This window comes from Muscardinus avellanarius (genome assembly GCF_963383645.1).
Source record: "Muscardinus avellanarius genome assembly, chromosome: 16".
In the NCBI taxonomy this organism is placed as follows: domain Eukaryota; kingdom Metazoa; phylum Chordata; class Mammalia; order Rodentia; family Gliridae; genus Muscardinus; species Muscardinus avellanarius.
Window position 1 is genome coordinate 13,518,565 of NC_137802.1, and position 16,053 is coordinate 13,534,617.

A 16,053-nucleotide genomic window follows, 5' to 3' on the forward strand; every position below is an offset into this window, starting at 1 on the left:
TCCCTCCTCCGCTCTTGTGACCCACCATGACTCAACCTTTTCTTTGTGTGTGTGTGTGTGTGTGTGTGTGTGTGTGTGTGTGTGTGTGTGTGTGGTTTTTTTTGCTGAGTCCCCAAAGCACCTCCTCAGCACAGTTTGCTGGAAGGGAAACCTGTCATCTGACTTGAGTGTCTCTCTGAACTCATCAACCTAAACTCTGCCCGGCTTTAAAAAGAACACAAAACTGGCGTCCGCCTGAGCTTTGTCCGGAAGAATATTGAAAACAGCTCCCCACTCTTCCTTCCGAGCTAACGCTTGACTCTCTCAGCCTCCCGGATTACGATGAAGTTGTTACCCAACCATTAAAAAAAAATGTATACGGGTATAACTAAATTGTATCGCAGAATCTGATTTAATAGTCTGAATCATAAGCCTTTTGACACGGGAATTTCTTTTCCAGAATCTGCTTTTGGAATATAGTCAGGGATTCTGATTAATGCATAAGATTGCTCACTTACAGTCCAATAACAGTGGACCTAACCTAATTGTCCAGTGACAGGGGATGGGGGGAAATGGATTATGGGTGCTGGAGATCCAACGGGCCAATGATGTTTTGCAGCCATTAAAAAAACATCCTTCCAAAGAAAATTTAATGATTGGGGGAAATGTTCGCAAGTAAATGTTGGGTAAGAAAAGCAGAACGCAAATTGTATATATAGTCAGTCTTATTTGGGGGAAGGAAATCTAGGCTTATGTCGGAGAAAAAGAAATAAACCAGAGCATTTATGGTGATTTTTTTTTTTTTTTTTGCAGTACTGGGGATGGATCCAAGGGGTATTCTACCTCTGAGTGACACCCCCAGCCCTAATTTTTTATTGTTTATTTTTGAAACAGGGTCTCATTGAGTTGCAAGGAGCCTCACTAAGTAGCCGAGGCTGTCCGCAGACCGCGATCCTCCTGTCTCAGCCTCCCGAATGCTGGGATTATAAGGGTGCACCACCACACACGGCTCATTGGAGACATTTTGATTATTATGGGGGATCCTAGCAGTATCTAGTGAATAGATGTAGCAGGTAAGTTGCTAAGTAGCCTGTGATGCACAGGACAGCTCCTCTCAAAAAAGAATTGCCGACTTTGAGCCAAGCTAGGTGGCACATGCCTAGAACCCCAGTATTTAGGAGGCTAAGACAGAAAGATCACAGGTTCAAGGCCAGCCTCAGCAACTTAGCAAGAACCTGTTTCAGAACAAAATAAAATAGGGCTAGCCAGGTATGGTGGCGCACGCTTATAATCCCAGCACTTAGGAGGCAGAGACAGGAGGATGGCGCAGGTTCAAAGCCAGCCTCAGCTACTTAGTGAGGTTCTCAGCAACTTAGTGAGACCCTGTTTTTGAATAAAGTATAAAAATAGGTCTGGGAGTATAGCCTGGAGGTAGAAAAACCCCTGGGTTCCACCCCTAGTACCACAAAAAATAAAATAAAATAAATAAAATAAAATAGGCCTTGAGTTGTATCTTGGATGTAGAAAAGCCCCTGGGTCCAATCCCCAGGACCACAAATAAATAAATAAATAAATAAATAAATAAATAAATAAACCCCAGACTTTGAAAATATGAATTATGCTGAAATTATAAAACCTTGGTCAAAAATGACAGGCCATCTTGGTTTCCTTTGCACTCTTAACTATTTTCAGATTTATTGAAATGAACACATTGTACCTTTATAGAAGACAGGTGCAGTTTTATGTAATAAAAATAAAAAGCTAGAAAGGAGGTGTTGGCCTTGGGGCTGCCTTTCTTTCTGGCTACAGAAGGGGACACAAAGCTGTTGCCTTTATCCGAGTTGGTAGACCCAGGGAGCTGTTCTCCAAAAAAGGCACTAACGGCTGGACATAAATAGGTAAAGGAGGTTTGGTTTTCACAGACAGTAAGTACTACCAGAAAAGGATGTCTTAGGTCTACCGAGCGTTCTCAGCAGGCAGGGCAATTTGCTGTCCCCATCCCAAGCTGTCAATCGTAACTCATAACAATTACACTTAATAGTGCTCGGAGCCTGGGCGAGTGACCCAGCCAAGGAACGCGTGGCCCTCCGAGAGCAGGCTGTGCAGGGAGGAAGCGGCTGGGTCAAGGTCATAGTGCGCACTCCGGGCTGGCAAGTCTCAGAGTCTCTCTTCTTTAGCCGCATAATAGCTGCCTCCTCTTGAGCCGGCTACTAGAGAAGATTGTGTGGGCAGGGAGGGACGGGCGTATAGGCTTTTTTGAAAACCGGGAGTGTGCGTCCACTTGGTGCCCTGCGGTGGGTAGATTCCAAGGCTGGGTGCCCCCTATTTTGGGGGGTCCCGCCCCCTCCTTGGCCCTGCCCTGGGGGACCTGGATGGATGGATGGATGGATGGATGGATGGATGGATGGATGGATGGATGGATGGATGGATGTGCACTGGCGCCACCCAGTGGAGAGTTTTGGTAATGCAACCCTGCAGAAGAAAATGGAAAACTAGATAAAAAAGGACCTCCAGCTCTACAGTGAGGAGGGGGATTAAAGGCAAATAGTCGGGTCCATCTTTACAGAAGCAAATCTTAGTGGCCCCTTCCTTCCTTCCCACCCATGCACAGGCCTTTGTGTGACTTGTCTTTGTGTGTGTGTGTGTGTGTGTGTGTGTGTGTGTGTTACTGGTGATTGAACCCAGGAACATTTTACCTCCAAACTACACTCTCAGCCATGTATTAATAATAATAATAATTTTTATTATTTAATAATAATTATTATTATTTTATATCATATTATTATTACTATATTGTTAATGTTATATATTATTTATATATTATTAGTAGTAGTTTTTGAAACAGGGTCTTGCTAGGATACCGAGAAGCTCACTAAGTTTTTGAGGCTGGCCTTGAACCTGAGATCCTCCTGTCTCAGCCTCCCAAAGACTGGGATTACAGGCTCAGGCTTGTGATCCATCTTTCAATCATTCTGGCCACTGTGGATGCTCCGAGTCAGGAAAGAGGGTCGTGGTTTCAAAAAACCCGTAGGGGTGGAATACAGTCACGGCTGAATAAATTAACAGATGGACAAAGGGCAGGATGGGCTGGAGGTGCGGCACGGGCCCCTCACTAGGAGCTCTGGTACTCCAGTGGTACCCAGAAGCCAGAGCGAGGCCTCCTACAGAGTGCCACCCGCCAAAAGACTGGGACCCAGAGGACTCTCTGTGGGGCAGGGGACAGCTGAGATGGATGGATGGATGGATGGATGGGCTACAGCAGGGGCTGCTGGGTGGCTTGGAAATGTCCGTGTGTGCATGTTACGCCCTCTGTGGGTCCTCACCGTGACAGCAGGGCTGTCCAGGCAGAATCAGGACACCAGGTTAAAGAGAGATTTACACACCTGTAATCCCGGCTACTCCAGAGGCTGAGACAGGAGAATCGCAGGTTTGAGGCCAGCCTCAGCAACTTCGTGAGACCCTGTTTCAAAATAAAAGGGCTGAGAGTGTAGCTCCGTTTTAGAGCGCCCCCTGGGTTCAATCCCCAGCACTGGGGGGCAAGGGGGATTCTCTGGAATCATAGGCAAAGGGATTTGGGAAAAACATTTATTGTGGGAATTTGCCAACCTTTTACAAAAGTGGAGAGAATCCTGTAATAATAAACCACAGACCTATGGTTTAGCTTCGGCGATTACTGGCATTTGGCTAATCTTGTCGACCTTGTATTCATTTATTCCTGCATCTGTGTCCCTGTTGGCCCTTTTCTGATCATTTAAAGCAGAATCTAGACCTATTGTTCTTAATGTGAATATTTCAGAATGCGTCTTAAGGGGAGAAGACACCACGATGCCATTAAAACATCATTTGAACAAAAGCACCTAATGTATATAATCCATACTCAAATTTTCTAATTATTTCTTAAGTACCTCTTGTATCTGCTTTTCTCCCCAATCCAGGGTTCATTTGGGTTTCACCCACAGACGTATTGCTTGCTGTCACTTGAGTGTCTGTCTGTCTGTCTGTCTGTCTGTCTCTCTCTCTCTCTCTCTCTCTCTCTCTCTCTTTCTCTCTCTCAACAGCTATTATTAGCCAGGTGTAGTGGCGCACACCTGTAATCCCAGTACTTGGGAGGTTGAGACAGAAGGATCACAGGTTTGAGGCCAGCCTCAGCAACATGAGGCTTTCAGCAACCTAGCGAGACTCTGTTTCCAAACAAAAATAAAAATTAAAAAGGGCTGGGGGTGTAGCTCGGAGGTAGGATGCCTCTAGACTCAATCCCCAGTACCACAAAACAAAAACAAAAACAAAATAACACAACAGCTTTGCTGAGAGGTAACTTACACTTAGTACAATCCACCCAGTTAAGATGTATAGCTGAGTGTACCTTTTCTCTGTATTTACAGAGCTGGGCAACCATTATCACAGTGAATTCTAGGACATTCCCATCACCCCCAGAAGAATTCCCCTAAGCCTTAGGCAACCCCTGTTCTGCTTTCTGCCCTTAGGAAATTTTCCTGTTCTGGACATTTCTACAGGGAGCCATGCTATGTACATACGTGGCCCCTTGTGTCTTGACTGGCTTCTATCTCCTAGCAGGTTGTTTGTTTTGTTTTAGGACTGGAGGGTGAACCCAGGAACCGTCTACCTTTTTTTTTCTTTTTCTGTTTTTGTTACTAGGGATGGACTCCAGGGGCATTCTACCTCCCAGCTACACTCCCAGCCCTATTTTCCATTCTTTATTTTGAAACAGGGTCTCACTGAGTTGCAGAGGGCCTCACTAAGTAGCTGAGGCTGGCCACGACCCGCGATCCTCCTGTCTCAGTCTCCAAAATGCTGGGATTAAGAGCGCGCGCCACCACGCCCATGACCTTTTTTTAATGACATTCTTCGAGATGAAATATTCCTACCGCCTCCCCGCACTTGGGGATACTATTATTCATATTTGGTTCAAATTGTCTTACACGTGGGAGCCCCTGTAAGCTGGCCCTGGTGTCCCTGGTGTTATAGCGCCACCGTTTTTCTCCATGTTTTCTGGCATATTAAGATGTTTCAGGTCTACCTTGCACTTGGAATTCACCGTTTGCTTTTTTTTTTTTTTTTCAAGGACCCTGGTGGTGTAGTTTAGATCCAGAATGTTCCCCCCAGAACTCACAACACAGCAGTGTTCAGAGGTCAAACAGTCAGGTCATGAGGGCTCTAACCTCATCAGTGGGGGTCATCATTTGAATAGGTTTGCTGGGTGGTACGTGTTGGCTGGAGGAAGTAGGTTGCTGGGAGGCATGACCTTGGTCTGTATCTGCCTCTGCTTCCTTCTCCTCTCCTTCTTTCTCTCTTTCTCCCTTTCCCTGCTTCCCTACTGCCATGACCTGGACAGCTTTCTTCTGTCACCATGTTTTTGCCTTGGAGCCAGCCAACCATGGACCGAACCTCTGAAACCATGGGCCAGATAAACCATTCCCCCTCTGAGTTGGTCTTGTCAGGTATTTTAGTCACAGTGATGGGGAGGGGCTAATAACACCTGGGTTTCTTTTAGTGGGAAATAGTATTGAGAAACCAGTTTGTGGCTAGTAAGTATGATCTCTGTGATGACTATCATAATTCCTTCTGGGTCCTTTCAGTGGAGTACTACTGAGGAAGGCATGTACACATATATATATATATATATATATATATATATATATATATATATATAGTGTGTGTGTGTGTGTGGTGTGTGTGTGTGTGTGTTACATGTATTTGAAATTGAGATGATAGGCACAGGTCAGCTGCAGCAAACTCAGAGACTAATATTGCCTGTGCCTCCCCCACCCCACCACTGGACCGGTCAGCGACTCACAGCTGCTACAGCAGAGATCCGGGGAAGTACTGTCTCCCACACATAGAACACGCGCCCTCGATGCGTGTGTGATTTGTATTCCTGGCCCTGCCCAAGTTATAGGGAGGATGGGTAACCTCCATGTTCAGTCTCATCCCACAGAGCCTGGTCCACATGGTCTCAAAATAAAAGCTCATGGATAGTGAAAATCAATCTCTCTCCCTCCCTCCCTCCCTCCCTCCCTCCCTCCCTCTCTCCTTTCCTCTCCCTCCCTCCCTCCCTTCCTCTCTCCTTTCCTCTCCCTCCCTCCCTCCCTTCCTCTCTCCTTTCCTCTCCCTCCCTCCTTCCTTCCTCTTCCTTCCTTCCTTCCTTCCTTTCCTGCAAAGTCACCTGAGAAACAAGAGACCATCCCAGATCTCAAAGTGGAAAGATGGCAGACTATAGAGGAAAGGCTTAGGGTTCAATCTCCACTCATCTGCTTATCTTAGGACAATTGGACTTTGAGAAACCTCCACATCACAGTCTGAGAGCATACTATAGCCCTTGCTGCAGTCGTGTGGATTAATGGAGATCAGTGTGTCAAACCCCAAGCCTAGGGCCAGCCATCATGCACCAACGCTCGGTAGATGGTGGCTCCTGGGATGCTTCCTCCCTCTCAGTTAGCATCCGCATCCTTCTCTGCATCCCTGTCACCATGGCACCCACCAGGATGCTCAAAGGCTGTGGTCCAGGCTGCTGGAGCACCGGTTGCCCTCCCTGGCAGCGTGCAGTGGGCACGTAGCGATGGTAGTGATGTGACATTTGTCCACAATGGGGAGGCGGCAAACTCCAGAATCCACCGCTAATGTAACCTTACCCCTTCCCGGGATGGATGGCCTGGGCCAGCGCCTCTGCAGGAGAGAACCTGCAGAGAGACTTCTGTCTCCATCTCTTCTCCCTGGTGACTGACACCTGGGGCTCCTTTCTTTCCCCAGTAATTTTAGCAAATGCCCTTTGCCTGTTACTTTTGACAGAAGTGATACTTGTGAAGAAATAAGGTAGATCAGTTAAATGAATCAATGCCTTAAAAATATCTCTGGACTAGCTGGGCGTGGTGGCACATGCCTGTAATCTCAGTACTTGGGAGGCTGAGACAGAAAGATCCCCCCAGTCTCGGCAACTTAGCAGGGCCCTCTACAACTTGGTGAGACCATGTTTCAAATTTAAATTTTTTTAAATAGAACTAGGGTTGTAGCTTGGAGATAGAACACCCCTGAGTTCAGTCCCCAGTATCAACTCTCACCCCCCCAAAAAAATCTGTGGAACCTGGAGTTGACCACAAGCTTGACATGGCCCCAGAGCCTTTTAGGGTGATAATACACATTGCCTTAAGTAGAGGCACCTCAATAAAATGACAGAAAGTACATTAGATTGGGGGGGGCCTTGAGCGGCAAGCGAGGAAAGGCCCCGCCTGGGATGGACCCACGGAAGCAGCCGCCCCCCGAGGTGCATCACCTGGGGCGGCCTCCTCCATTAATTTAGAGGCATCTCAAAGTTTAAGGACCAGTGATAACAACCCATTTTGTAGATGCTGAAACTGGGGCTCACAGAAGTCAAATTCCTTGGCCTGTATCTCGAAGCCGGTCAACAATTTCTCATCTGTAAAATGGATGGTTCTTACGGGTCGTTTACTCTGAGGATTCTAGGCCTGGTATTCATGAGCTGACTTTATTTGTTTGTTTGTTTGTTTATGTGTGTGTGGTTCTGGGGTTTGAGCCCAGGGGCATTCTACCTCTGAGCTACACCCCCAACCCTGTTTTTTATTCTTTATTTTGAAACAGGGTCTCATTAAGTTGCGGAGGGCCTCACTCAGTAGCTGAGGCTGGCCACAAACCTGCGACCCTCCTGTGTCAGCCTCCCAAGTACTGGGATTACAAGCGTGTGCCACCACGTCTGGCTTATATTTTTGTTTTGAAACAGGGTCTTGCTAAGTTGCCGAGGCTGGCCTTGAACCTGCAGTCCTCCTGTCTTGGCCTCCCCAGTGCTGGGATTACAGGCATGCGCCACTAAGCCTGGCACGAGCGAACTTTGTTTACCAGCTAAACAGAACTGCCCAGCAGTAAGGACTGAGAGCTGATGGAGGGCCGGGGAGAGCTCCTGTTGGCCTGAGTTGCTCAGGGCTCCTGAGGTCGGGCTACAGGGCCTGCCGGCTTGGCCAGAGTTGTGCAGGCCTGAGGGTGGGCGCGGGGCTTCGCTTTCCCTGAGGCCCTTTGGATGGAGAAGCCCCTTTCTGCTCCTTCCGGCCTCTCAGAAGTGACAGCCAGCTGCCCGCAGTGGTGCGCACCTGTCATCCTCAAGGGGCTGAGACAGAAGGGTTGCAGGTTCTCAGCCAGCCTCGGCACATGAGCGAGGCCCTCTGCACCTTAGTAAGGCCCTGTTTCAAAATAAAATAATAAAATAGTGCTACAGCATCTCATGCAGATCTTGAGAAAGCTCGATCAGGAGACCTGCAAAGGCGTAGATCCCCCATGAAGTATGTCTAGCATTTCCTTCTTCAAAAAGCTATTTTAGGCCGGGTGTGGTGGCACACGCTTGTAATCCCAGCATTCGGGAGGCTGAGACCTGGAGGATCACGGTTCGCGGACAGCCTCAGCTACTTAGTGAGGCCCTCTGCAACTCAGTGAGACCTGGTTTCAAAATAAAGAATAAAAAATAGGGCAGGGGGTGTAGCTCAGAGGTCAAATGCCCCTGGGTTCCATCCCCAGACCTGCAAAAAAAAAAAAAAGCTATTTTAGGATTATTTGGATCAATATGTATAATTGGAATTTTATGTATAAGCATTATAACTAAAACTGATGGGCAGCGGCTTGTGAGAGACTCTGGCAGCAAAGATTTTTTCCCCCAAGGATAAAGTTTGGGCCGAAGAATAAGTTCAAACTGACCTTAGTTTGGGCCAGTATATAAGATTAAGTTCAAGTCGGCCTTGCTAAGTGAGACAGAGCATACTTTCTATGATTATCTAAATGTCTGAGCCGGGCACGGTGGCGCACGCTTGTCATCCCCGCGCTTGGGAGGCGGAGACAGGAGGATCGTGCAGGTTCAAAGCCAGCCGCGTGCGTTGGTTTAAGAGACCCTGTTTCCAAATTTAAAAAAAAGTAAAAAAAAAAAAATAGGTCTGGGAGTGTAGCCCGGAGGTAGAAGGGCTTTCAGAAACCCCAGTACCATAAATAAATAAATAAATAAATAAATAAATAAATAAATAAATAAATAAATGTCTGACACCCTGCCCTGAAGTCTGTAAAAAAAAATAAAAAACTTTTTCTGTCCTTGAAGTTCCTGTTTGCATGACTATAACGATTGTAACAAATCCTGAAAGGGGAGGAGTAAGAAACGTAGTAAGAAAAAAGTAAGAAGTAAGAGAGAAGCTGGAGACGCTTGCACCAGAATCAAGCTGGAGAAGCTCGTAGCTGGTCTCATGTGACAGCGCCTTCTCTCACTCGGCCTCGACTCTCCTCTCGCCAGCACACGGACCTCGACTCTTGCTCGGGCCGGACCCCGGCAAAATAGGACTACAGGTGTAGTTCAGTCTCTAGTACCAAAAGAAAAAAAATGCCGGCCATCATTTGAACACTTTCCCCTTCCACCGCTCCCTTGGTCCTCCCCCCTATTCTCTGCCCCCCACACCCCATTTTACTGAAGTCGCTTTCATTTCCCATTGTCTTCCACATATGAAAGAAAACACAGGAGCCTTGACTTTCCCAGACTGGCTGATGTCTCTCGGCATAAGCTTGTCTAGTTCCATTCATTTTTCTGCAGATGACACCAGGGAGGTTGGTAGGGATGCCTCCCCAGTCTCCCTGACGCGTACAGGGAAGGGGGAGGGAGAGCGGGGTGTCATGCCACAGGACACACACCGAAGCCACCTGCATGGATGCTTTATTTTTTAATCACTTTGAAACTCACTATGATGTAGTGAGTGGCACCAATAAGAATATATATATATTTTGTGTGTGTGGTACTGGGGATGGAACCCAGGGGCTTTCTACCTCCAGGCTACAACCCCAGCCCTATTTTATAATTTTATAATTTATTTGGAGACAGGGTCTCACTAAGTTGCTGAGAACCTCACTAAGTAGCTGAGGCTGGCTTTGAACCTGTGTGATCCTCTGGTCTCAGCCTCCCAAGTGCTGGGATTACAAGCACCGGGATTACCATGCCCGGAAAGAAAACAATATATATATATATATATATATATATATGCACATATATTTATATATATAATATATACATATAATTTCTTTTTTTTGCGGGTCAGGAGATGGAACCCAGGGGGCATTTGACCTCTGAGCTATACCCCCTGCCCTGTTTTTATTCTTAATTTTGAAATAGGGTCTCACTGAGTTGCAGAGGGCCTCACTAAGTAGCTGAGGCTGTCCGCGAACCACAATCCTCCGGTCTCAGCCTCCTGAATGCTGGGATTACAAGTGCCAGGATTACCATGTCCGGAAAGAAAACTATATATGTATATATGTATATATGTATATATGTATGTATGTATGTATATATATAATATATACATATAATTTTTTGGCGGGTCAGGAGATAGAACCCAGAGGCATTCGACCTCTGAGCTACACCCCTGCCGTTTTTTATTCTTTATTTTGAAACAGGGTCTCACTGAGTTGCAGAGGGCCTCACTAAGTAGCTGAGGCTATCCGCGAACCGCGATCCTCCGGTCTCAGCCTCCTGAATGCTGGGATTACAAGCGTGTGCCACCACGCACAGCTTAAGAATTATTTTTTAAAAAGTGGATGGTCACCTTCCTGTGCCCACCAAAAGACAGGGTAAGGCTGGTGGGTGGCAGCCTTCGACTCCATAGGATGGCTGCCTTTGGTGCTTTAGGGCCAAGTTACTACCTCTGATGGGTGTTGAAGCCCTAACTTACCTACTGGTCAAACAGCAGAGACCTGAAACTGCGCGTTGTATTTCAGGTCCCAAGCTCTTATGATAAATGTGGTGTTTGTAGCTGGCAACAAATTTTCCCTCCCAGCACCACCCTAGGACTTCCTCAAGCAACCGAGGACCCATGGGCCCAGCGGTACTTGGAACCCTGGTTTTCTCGCTAGCAACAGGGCATCTCGTTCAAAAACTGAACAAAAGCGGCCACGGGGCTTGGCTGAGCGATCCCTCTGGCTCACGGGGTTAGGGGGCTGAGCAGCGCCCTGTGCACCTTATATATGGATTTAGGGTTTGATATCTTGGACCTGGGGGTTTCAGCATAAGATGTCTTGTGCGGAGCCCTCGGTGCTGGTGGCTGGTGGCTTTTCATGCTATCTTAACTCTCTGTTCCCCTGTGGATTTAGCCGCTCAGGCAGCAAGCCGCACACAGAAACCAGTTACCAGCAGAGGGCAGCGGAGGGGTTAACTCCCAAATCACAGAGCCTGAGAGGGGGGACCTGGTTTGGAGCTGCTCTCTGGTAGCCTATGGAGAGGCTGCATGGGGCCATCACGGGCTCAGAGATCCTTTTTCATCCCCTGGCCGGGAAACCAGTGACTTAGGAGTTAACTGCAGGCTGAGCATCTCTGAACTTGCTCGGCTTCCCTCCAACCCCGGGGAGCCCGAATGGGGAAAAAAAACCAGATCTAACATGGAGAAGAGTCTTGACGATGTTTCTCATCTCTCTCCCCAGAACCTGGGATCCTCCTCGTCGCCAAGCAAAAAGCAGAGCAGGGAAAACACCATGACAGTAAGTGATTTAAGTAAGCGGGTGCGCTTGCAGGTTGGGGAGGCAGCGTTGGGCAGCTGCTGGGCTGTTGCTATGGCAACGTGGACCGCCAAGCGAAAGTGATGCTTAGCTTGGGGAGACCAACGCAGAACTTCCCAAGCTCTTCTCTGGAGTTCCCCAGCCCTCTGCCGCCCCTTGTCCCCCGCTTCCGGATTTCACATCTTGAATTATTTCCCCCCGGGGGTGAGCAGAGCAGAAAGAGGGCAGTGGAGAAGGTGCAGGAGCCCTTGAGCCGGAGTGGGTTGGAGTGGGTGGACCACGCTGTGTGCAACAGACGTGACGTGTAAATTACAGCCACGGCGGGGTTGCTTTTGTGCAGGGAAACTTCGGGAAGATGTCAAAGTTAAAAGGCAAGAGAAAGCACCCTAAGAATAGAGCTCCTGGCAGTTCCTGATGAGGAACAGGCAGTTCTGGCCGGGCGTGGTGGCGCGCGCTTGTAATCCCCACGCTTGGGAGGCAGAGACGGGAGGATCGCACAGGTTCGAAGCCAGCCTCGCTGGCTTAAGAGACCCTGTTTCCAAATAAAAATATAAAATAGGTCTGGGAGTATAGCCTGGAGGTAGACAGGCCTCCAGAAACCCCAGTACCACCAAAAAAAAAAAAAAAAAAGGAAAAAAGAAAGAAAGAAAAAAAAGAAACAGGCAGCTCTGCCTAGACTGGGCAATCCACCGCCCAAGGCTCTTCCGGCAGCCGGCGATGCTTGCCAATAGCTTAGAGACTTGAGAAGTGGGGCTGATGTTCGCTACTGGGGTACAAGCACCAGAGAGTTGGAAACAGGAATTTACTCTCCTCATGGCTTCCATCTGGCCACCCCCAGGGAGGTCAAGCAAGGAGCAGGTGCATTTTCCTGGCCCATTCCCAGGCTAAAAGTCCTGCTTTGCCAGAAAAGAGCTAGGCAAAAAATAATGATGGGGAAAATAATGGCCATCACTTTTGTGTGCATTCACTATACACAAGCCACCATTCCAAGTGGCTCTTTTCCTCACATAGCAAGCGAGGAATCGTAAATGCAGGCAGCAGAGTGATTATGTGCCTGGAACCTGTGCCCTCCTGGAGCTGCCCTGGGTTTCAGAGGTCATCAGCACCTGCTGACCTCCCTCTGACTCTGACAGAGAGGCCGTTGTGACTACAGAGCAACAGCAGCCTCTCTGTCACTAGAGGATTCGCCAAGCCAGGCAGGGTATGGGCAGACCCCAGGTGCAGGCTTCCAGAAGGTACTGTCTCCATGTTCAAACTGTCACCAGATGCCCCAGAATACCTGGGCAAAGGAGGTGTGTCTCAGAGTCTCCTGAAAGAGGGTTGGGGGAAAGAAGGGAGAGAAGGAAGCGAATGAGGGCTCATGTTAGGTAGGATTCTAAAAGAAAAACCACCAGGAGAGCCGGGCGTGGTGATGCACACTTGTAATCCCAGTATTCGAGAGGCTGAGACAGGAGGATCACGGTTCGTGGATAGCCTCAGCTACGTAGTGAGGCCCTCTGCAACTCAGTGAGACCCTGTTTCAAAATAAAGAATAAAAATAGGGCTGGGGGTGTAGCTCAAAGGCAGAATGCCCCTGGCTTCCATCCCTAGTACCACACAAAAAAAGGTACTAAGCTGGCTGAGCAAGGGGGCCCTGGCCATGAGGCGGGCACCTACCGGGCCATCTCAGCTGGAGCTTTGGGGCCCTGCGTCCACCTCAGGACAGCACAATCTGCCTTGCCCAGCCTCTGGGCCTTTCCTGATGCTTCTCACGGGATGCCCTGCTTTGTACAGTTGGCATTCAGGCCCTCTGAGATCCTTGTCAAAACTGCAGATTCCTGGCAGGTCCCCAGACCTAAGGTCAGAAAAACTTCCAGAGTTTTCCAAGCCTTGGAGAATTGTTGCTGGGGACACCGAGAAAAGAGAGACCAGCCAAAGAGTCTGCACCCACACCTTCCCTCCACCCAGCGCTCCCTGGGAAGCTAATCCTCCAGAGCTCGGGCTACCCTAGGGAGGAGATGCCAGGGGAAGAGGCCTCCCAGGAGGCTGGGAGGGCGGGAGGAGGGCAGCATCTCCCAGTGCCTTTGGATTCCACACAGCAGACATCTGAGGCCCGGGCAGAGCAGCTAGTGTGCTGTGTGCTCAGGCGAGGAGCGCCGGTGGTGGCAGAGCTGGATTCGGAAGCTCCATGGCCCAGAGCTGCTTTAGAAAAGGCGGACACGTGGGCCCCATGGCAGCCGCTGTCCGGCGCTGGCCACCTTGCTGGCTCCTGTCCCTTCTGTCAGCAGAATCTACTGGCCGGTGGAGCAGGGTCATTTGATCCGCAGTGACGGCTGCTAATGGCAGCTCACAGCCCTGGGCTCAGGCATGCCTGAATCTTGAGGACTCAGGAGAGAGGATGGCAAAGCCACACGGATGTCCTGGAAAGAGGAATTGGGGGACTGTGTGTGTGTGTGTGTGTGTGTGTGTGTGTGTGTGTGTGTAATTGAGGGTTAAACCCAGGGGCATTCTACCTCTGAGCTACACTCCCAGCCTTGTTAGTTAGTAATTTTGAAACAGGGCCTTTGCTTGTTTGCTGTGGGTCTTGTGAAGCTGCTAAGGCTGGCCTCAAATATGCAATCCTCCCGTCTTGGGCTCTCAATCCTCCTGTCTTGGCCTTTCCCGTACTAGGATCAAAGGTGTAAACCATCATGCCGGGCTCTGGGGACTCTTGTGATCCTCAGCCCAGGAAGCGGGAGACAGTCCTTGGGATCCAGCCCTCTGCTCACCCAGAGCCTGGCTCTGGTTACTTTCCTTCCAATTCCTTCCTGGATCCACTTCCCTCAAGGGAAAATTCAGGGCCTGCGTGCGTGGCTGCAGCTACCCGTGTCAAACCGTGTTCCATCACAGCTTGCAGGCTGGAGGCTGCTCAGAGGGGGCGTGGCCCGCCCTCGCACACAGCCCGGGTGCGGTGCCCCAGGGAGGTCACACTCCTATTGCATGGCTCTCACACCTGGGCCAGGTGCATTAGTCACAGGGGCTGCTCCTTGACACCCCCAGATCTTCTGAGGGGCAGCTCTTGAGGATTGGCGGCCCCTGTGTGGACCGCCCTGGGAGCAAGGTCAGCTGTGCGGCGCGCCCCTTAGCGGCTGCAGCGGGCAAGGGTCTAACCATCCTATTTGGGGGTTGCAAAGAACAGCTGGTGTCTCAAGACTGAAGGTGTAGCTGGTTGAGGCTGGGGCTCTCTGAGAAAGGGAGGGAGGGAGAGATTGGCCACAGGAACGCCCCCTACCTGTATCAGCTGGGAAGGTTAGCGGCCTGGAGTCTGCAGCCTATCGCCCGGGGTTCAATTCCTGCCTCCACCATTCCACACAAGCCGTGTGATCCCTGTTCCGAAATAAAATTTTAAAAAAGCCGGGCGTGGTGGTGCACGCTTGTAATCCCAGCATTCGGGAGGCTGAGACCGGAGGATCGCGGTTCGCGGACAGCCTCAGCTACTTAGTGAGGCCCTCTGCAACTCAGTGAGACCCGGTTTCAAAATAAAGAATAAAAAATAGGGCAAGGGGTGTAGCTTGGAGGTTGAATGCCCCTGGGTTCCATCCCCAAACCCGTAAAAAATAAAATAAAATAAAATAAAATGGGCTGAGGGTATAGAGGTAGAATGCGTGCCACCAGTTCAGTCCCCACTACAAAAACAAAACAAAATATATGTAAGTACCAAGGACTGTGGCTGGCAATTTCTTAGCCACTGTGGAACAGAGAGCGGCTCCTCCGGCTCTCTCCCGTGTGCAGAGTACAGAATGAACCCAGCTCTTGCTGGACCCTTCCTGGATGGAGTCTGTGGTCCTCCAGGACCCCTCCGCTCGGGAGGCTCAGAGTCTGGGCTTGAGTCCTGGAGGTCGCAGAGGCTGGGGTAGGTAAGTCAAGAGGGCAGGACTGTTGTGTTCTCCAGCTGCTCAACAGCGAGCTAGAGCCCTAAGCCCTCCCTGACTCTGTTTCTTGGTCCTTTTCGGGCCATTGTAGGTGAGCCCCTTAGCTCTGATTACTTCCTGGATGGCAGCACACCACCAGCCCCCACCGGAAGCTCCACCCCTCCCTCTGCCCACCGCTCCCCCATTTCTGTCCTAGTGGAGACACTCTCACAACCAGGCCGGCCACCTGGGGGCTTGTGAGCCCCGGCACTGCTGATGTTTGGGTCAGAGCTCCTTGTCTTGAAGGCTGCTCTGTTCTACATGGGATATGTAGCAGCACACCCAGTGGGTGCTGGTAGCAGCCCCGCCCAGCCTGGTTGTGACAGCCAAAGCTGTCTCCCCATGGCCAGGCGTCCCCTGGGGTGGGCATTAGATCACCCCAGAGCGCGATCCCTGAACAAGGTCTCACTAAGCTTCTGAGAGCCTCACTAAGTAGCTGAGGCTCCTCCTGTCTCAGCCTCCCAACCTTTTTATGTTTTTTTGTTTTTTTTTTGGGGGGGTTGTTTGTTTTGTTTTTGGTGGTGCTGGGGTTCCTGGAAACCCTTCTACCTCCGGGCTACACTCCCAGACCTATTTTTATATTTTTTATATGGAAGAAACAGGGTCT

At 49.7% G+C, this 16,053-nt stretch overlaps 1 protein-coding gene across 1 annotated transcript in view; it reads left to right on the forward strand.

Moving 5' to 3' along the window:
- The window catches only part of GAS7 (growth arrest specific 7), a gene marked incomplete at both ends in the record, with an annotated part of 266,571 nt that overhangs the window by 223,237 nt on the left and 27,281 nt on the right, over positions 1-16,053 (forward strand). The window contains one exon of the mRNA XM_080712190.1: positions 11,443-11,499. Coding sequence (XP_080568316.1) covers positions 11,443-11,499 — 57 coding nt within the window. The remainder of the gene's footprint in view (positions 1-11,442; positions 11,500-16,053) is intronic.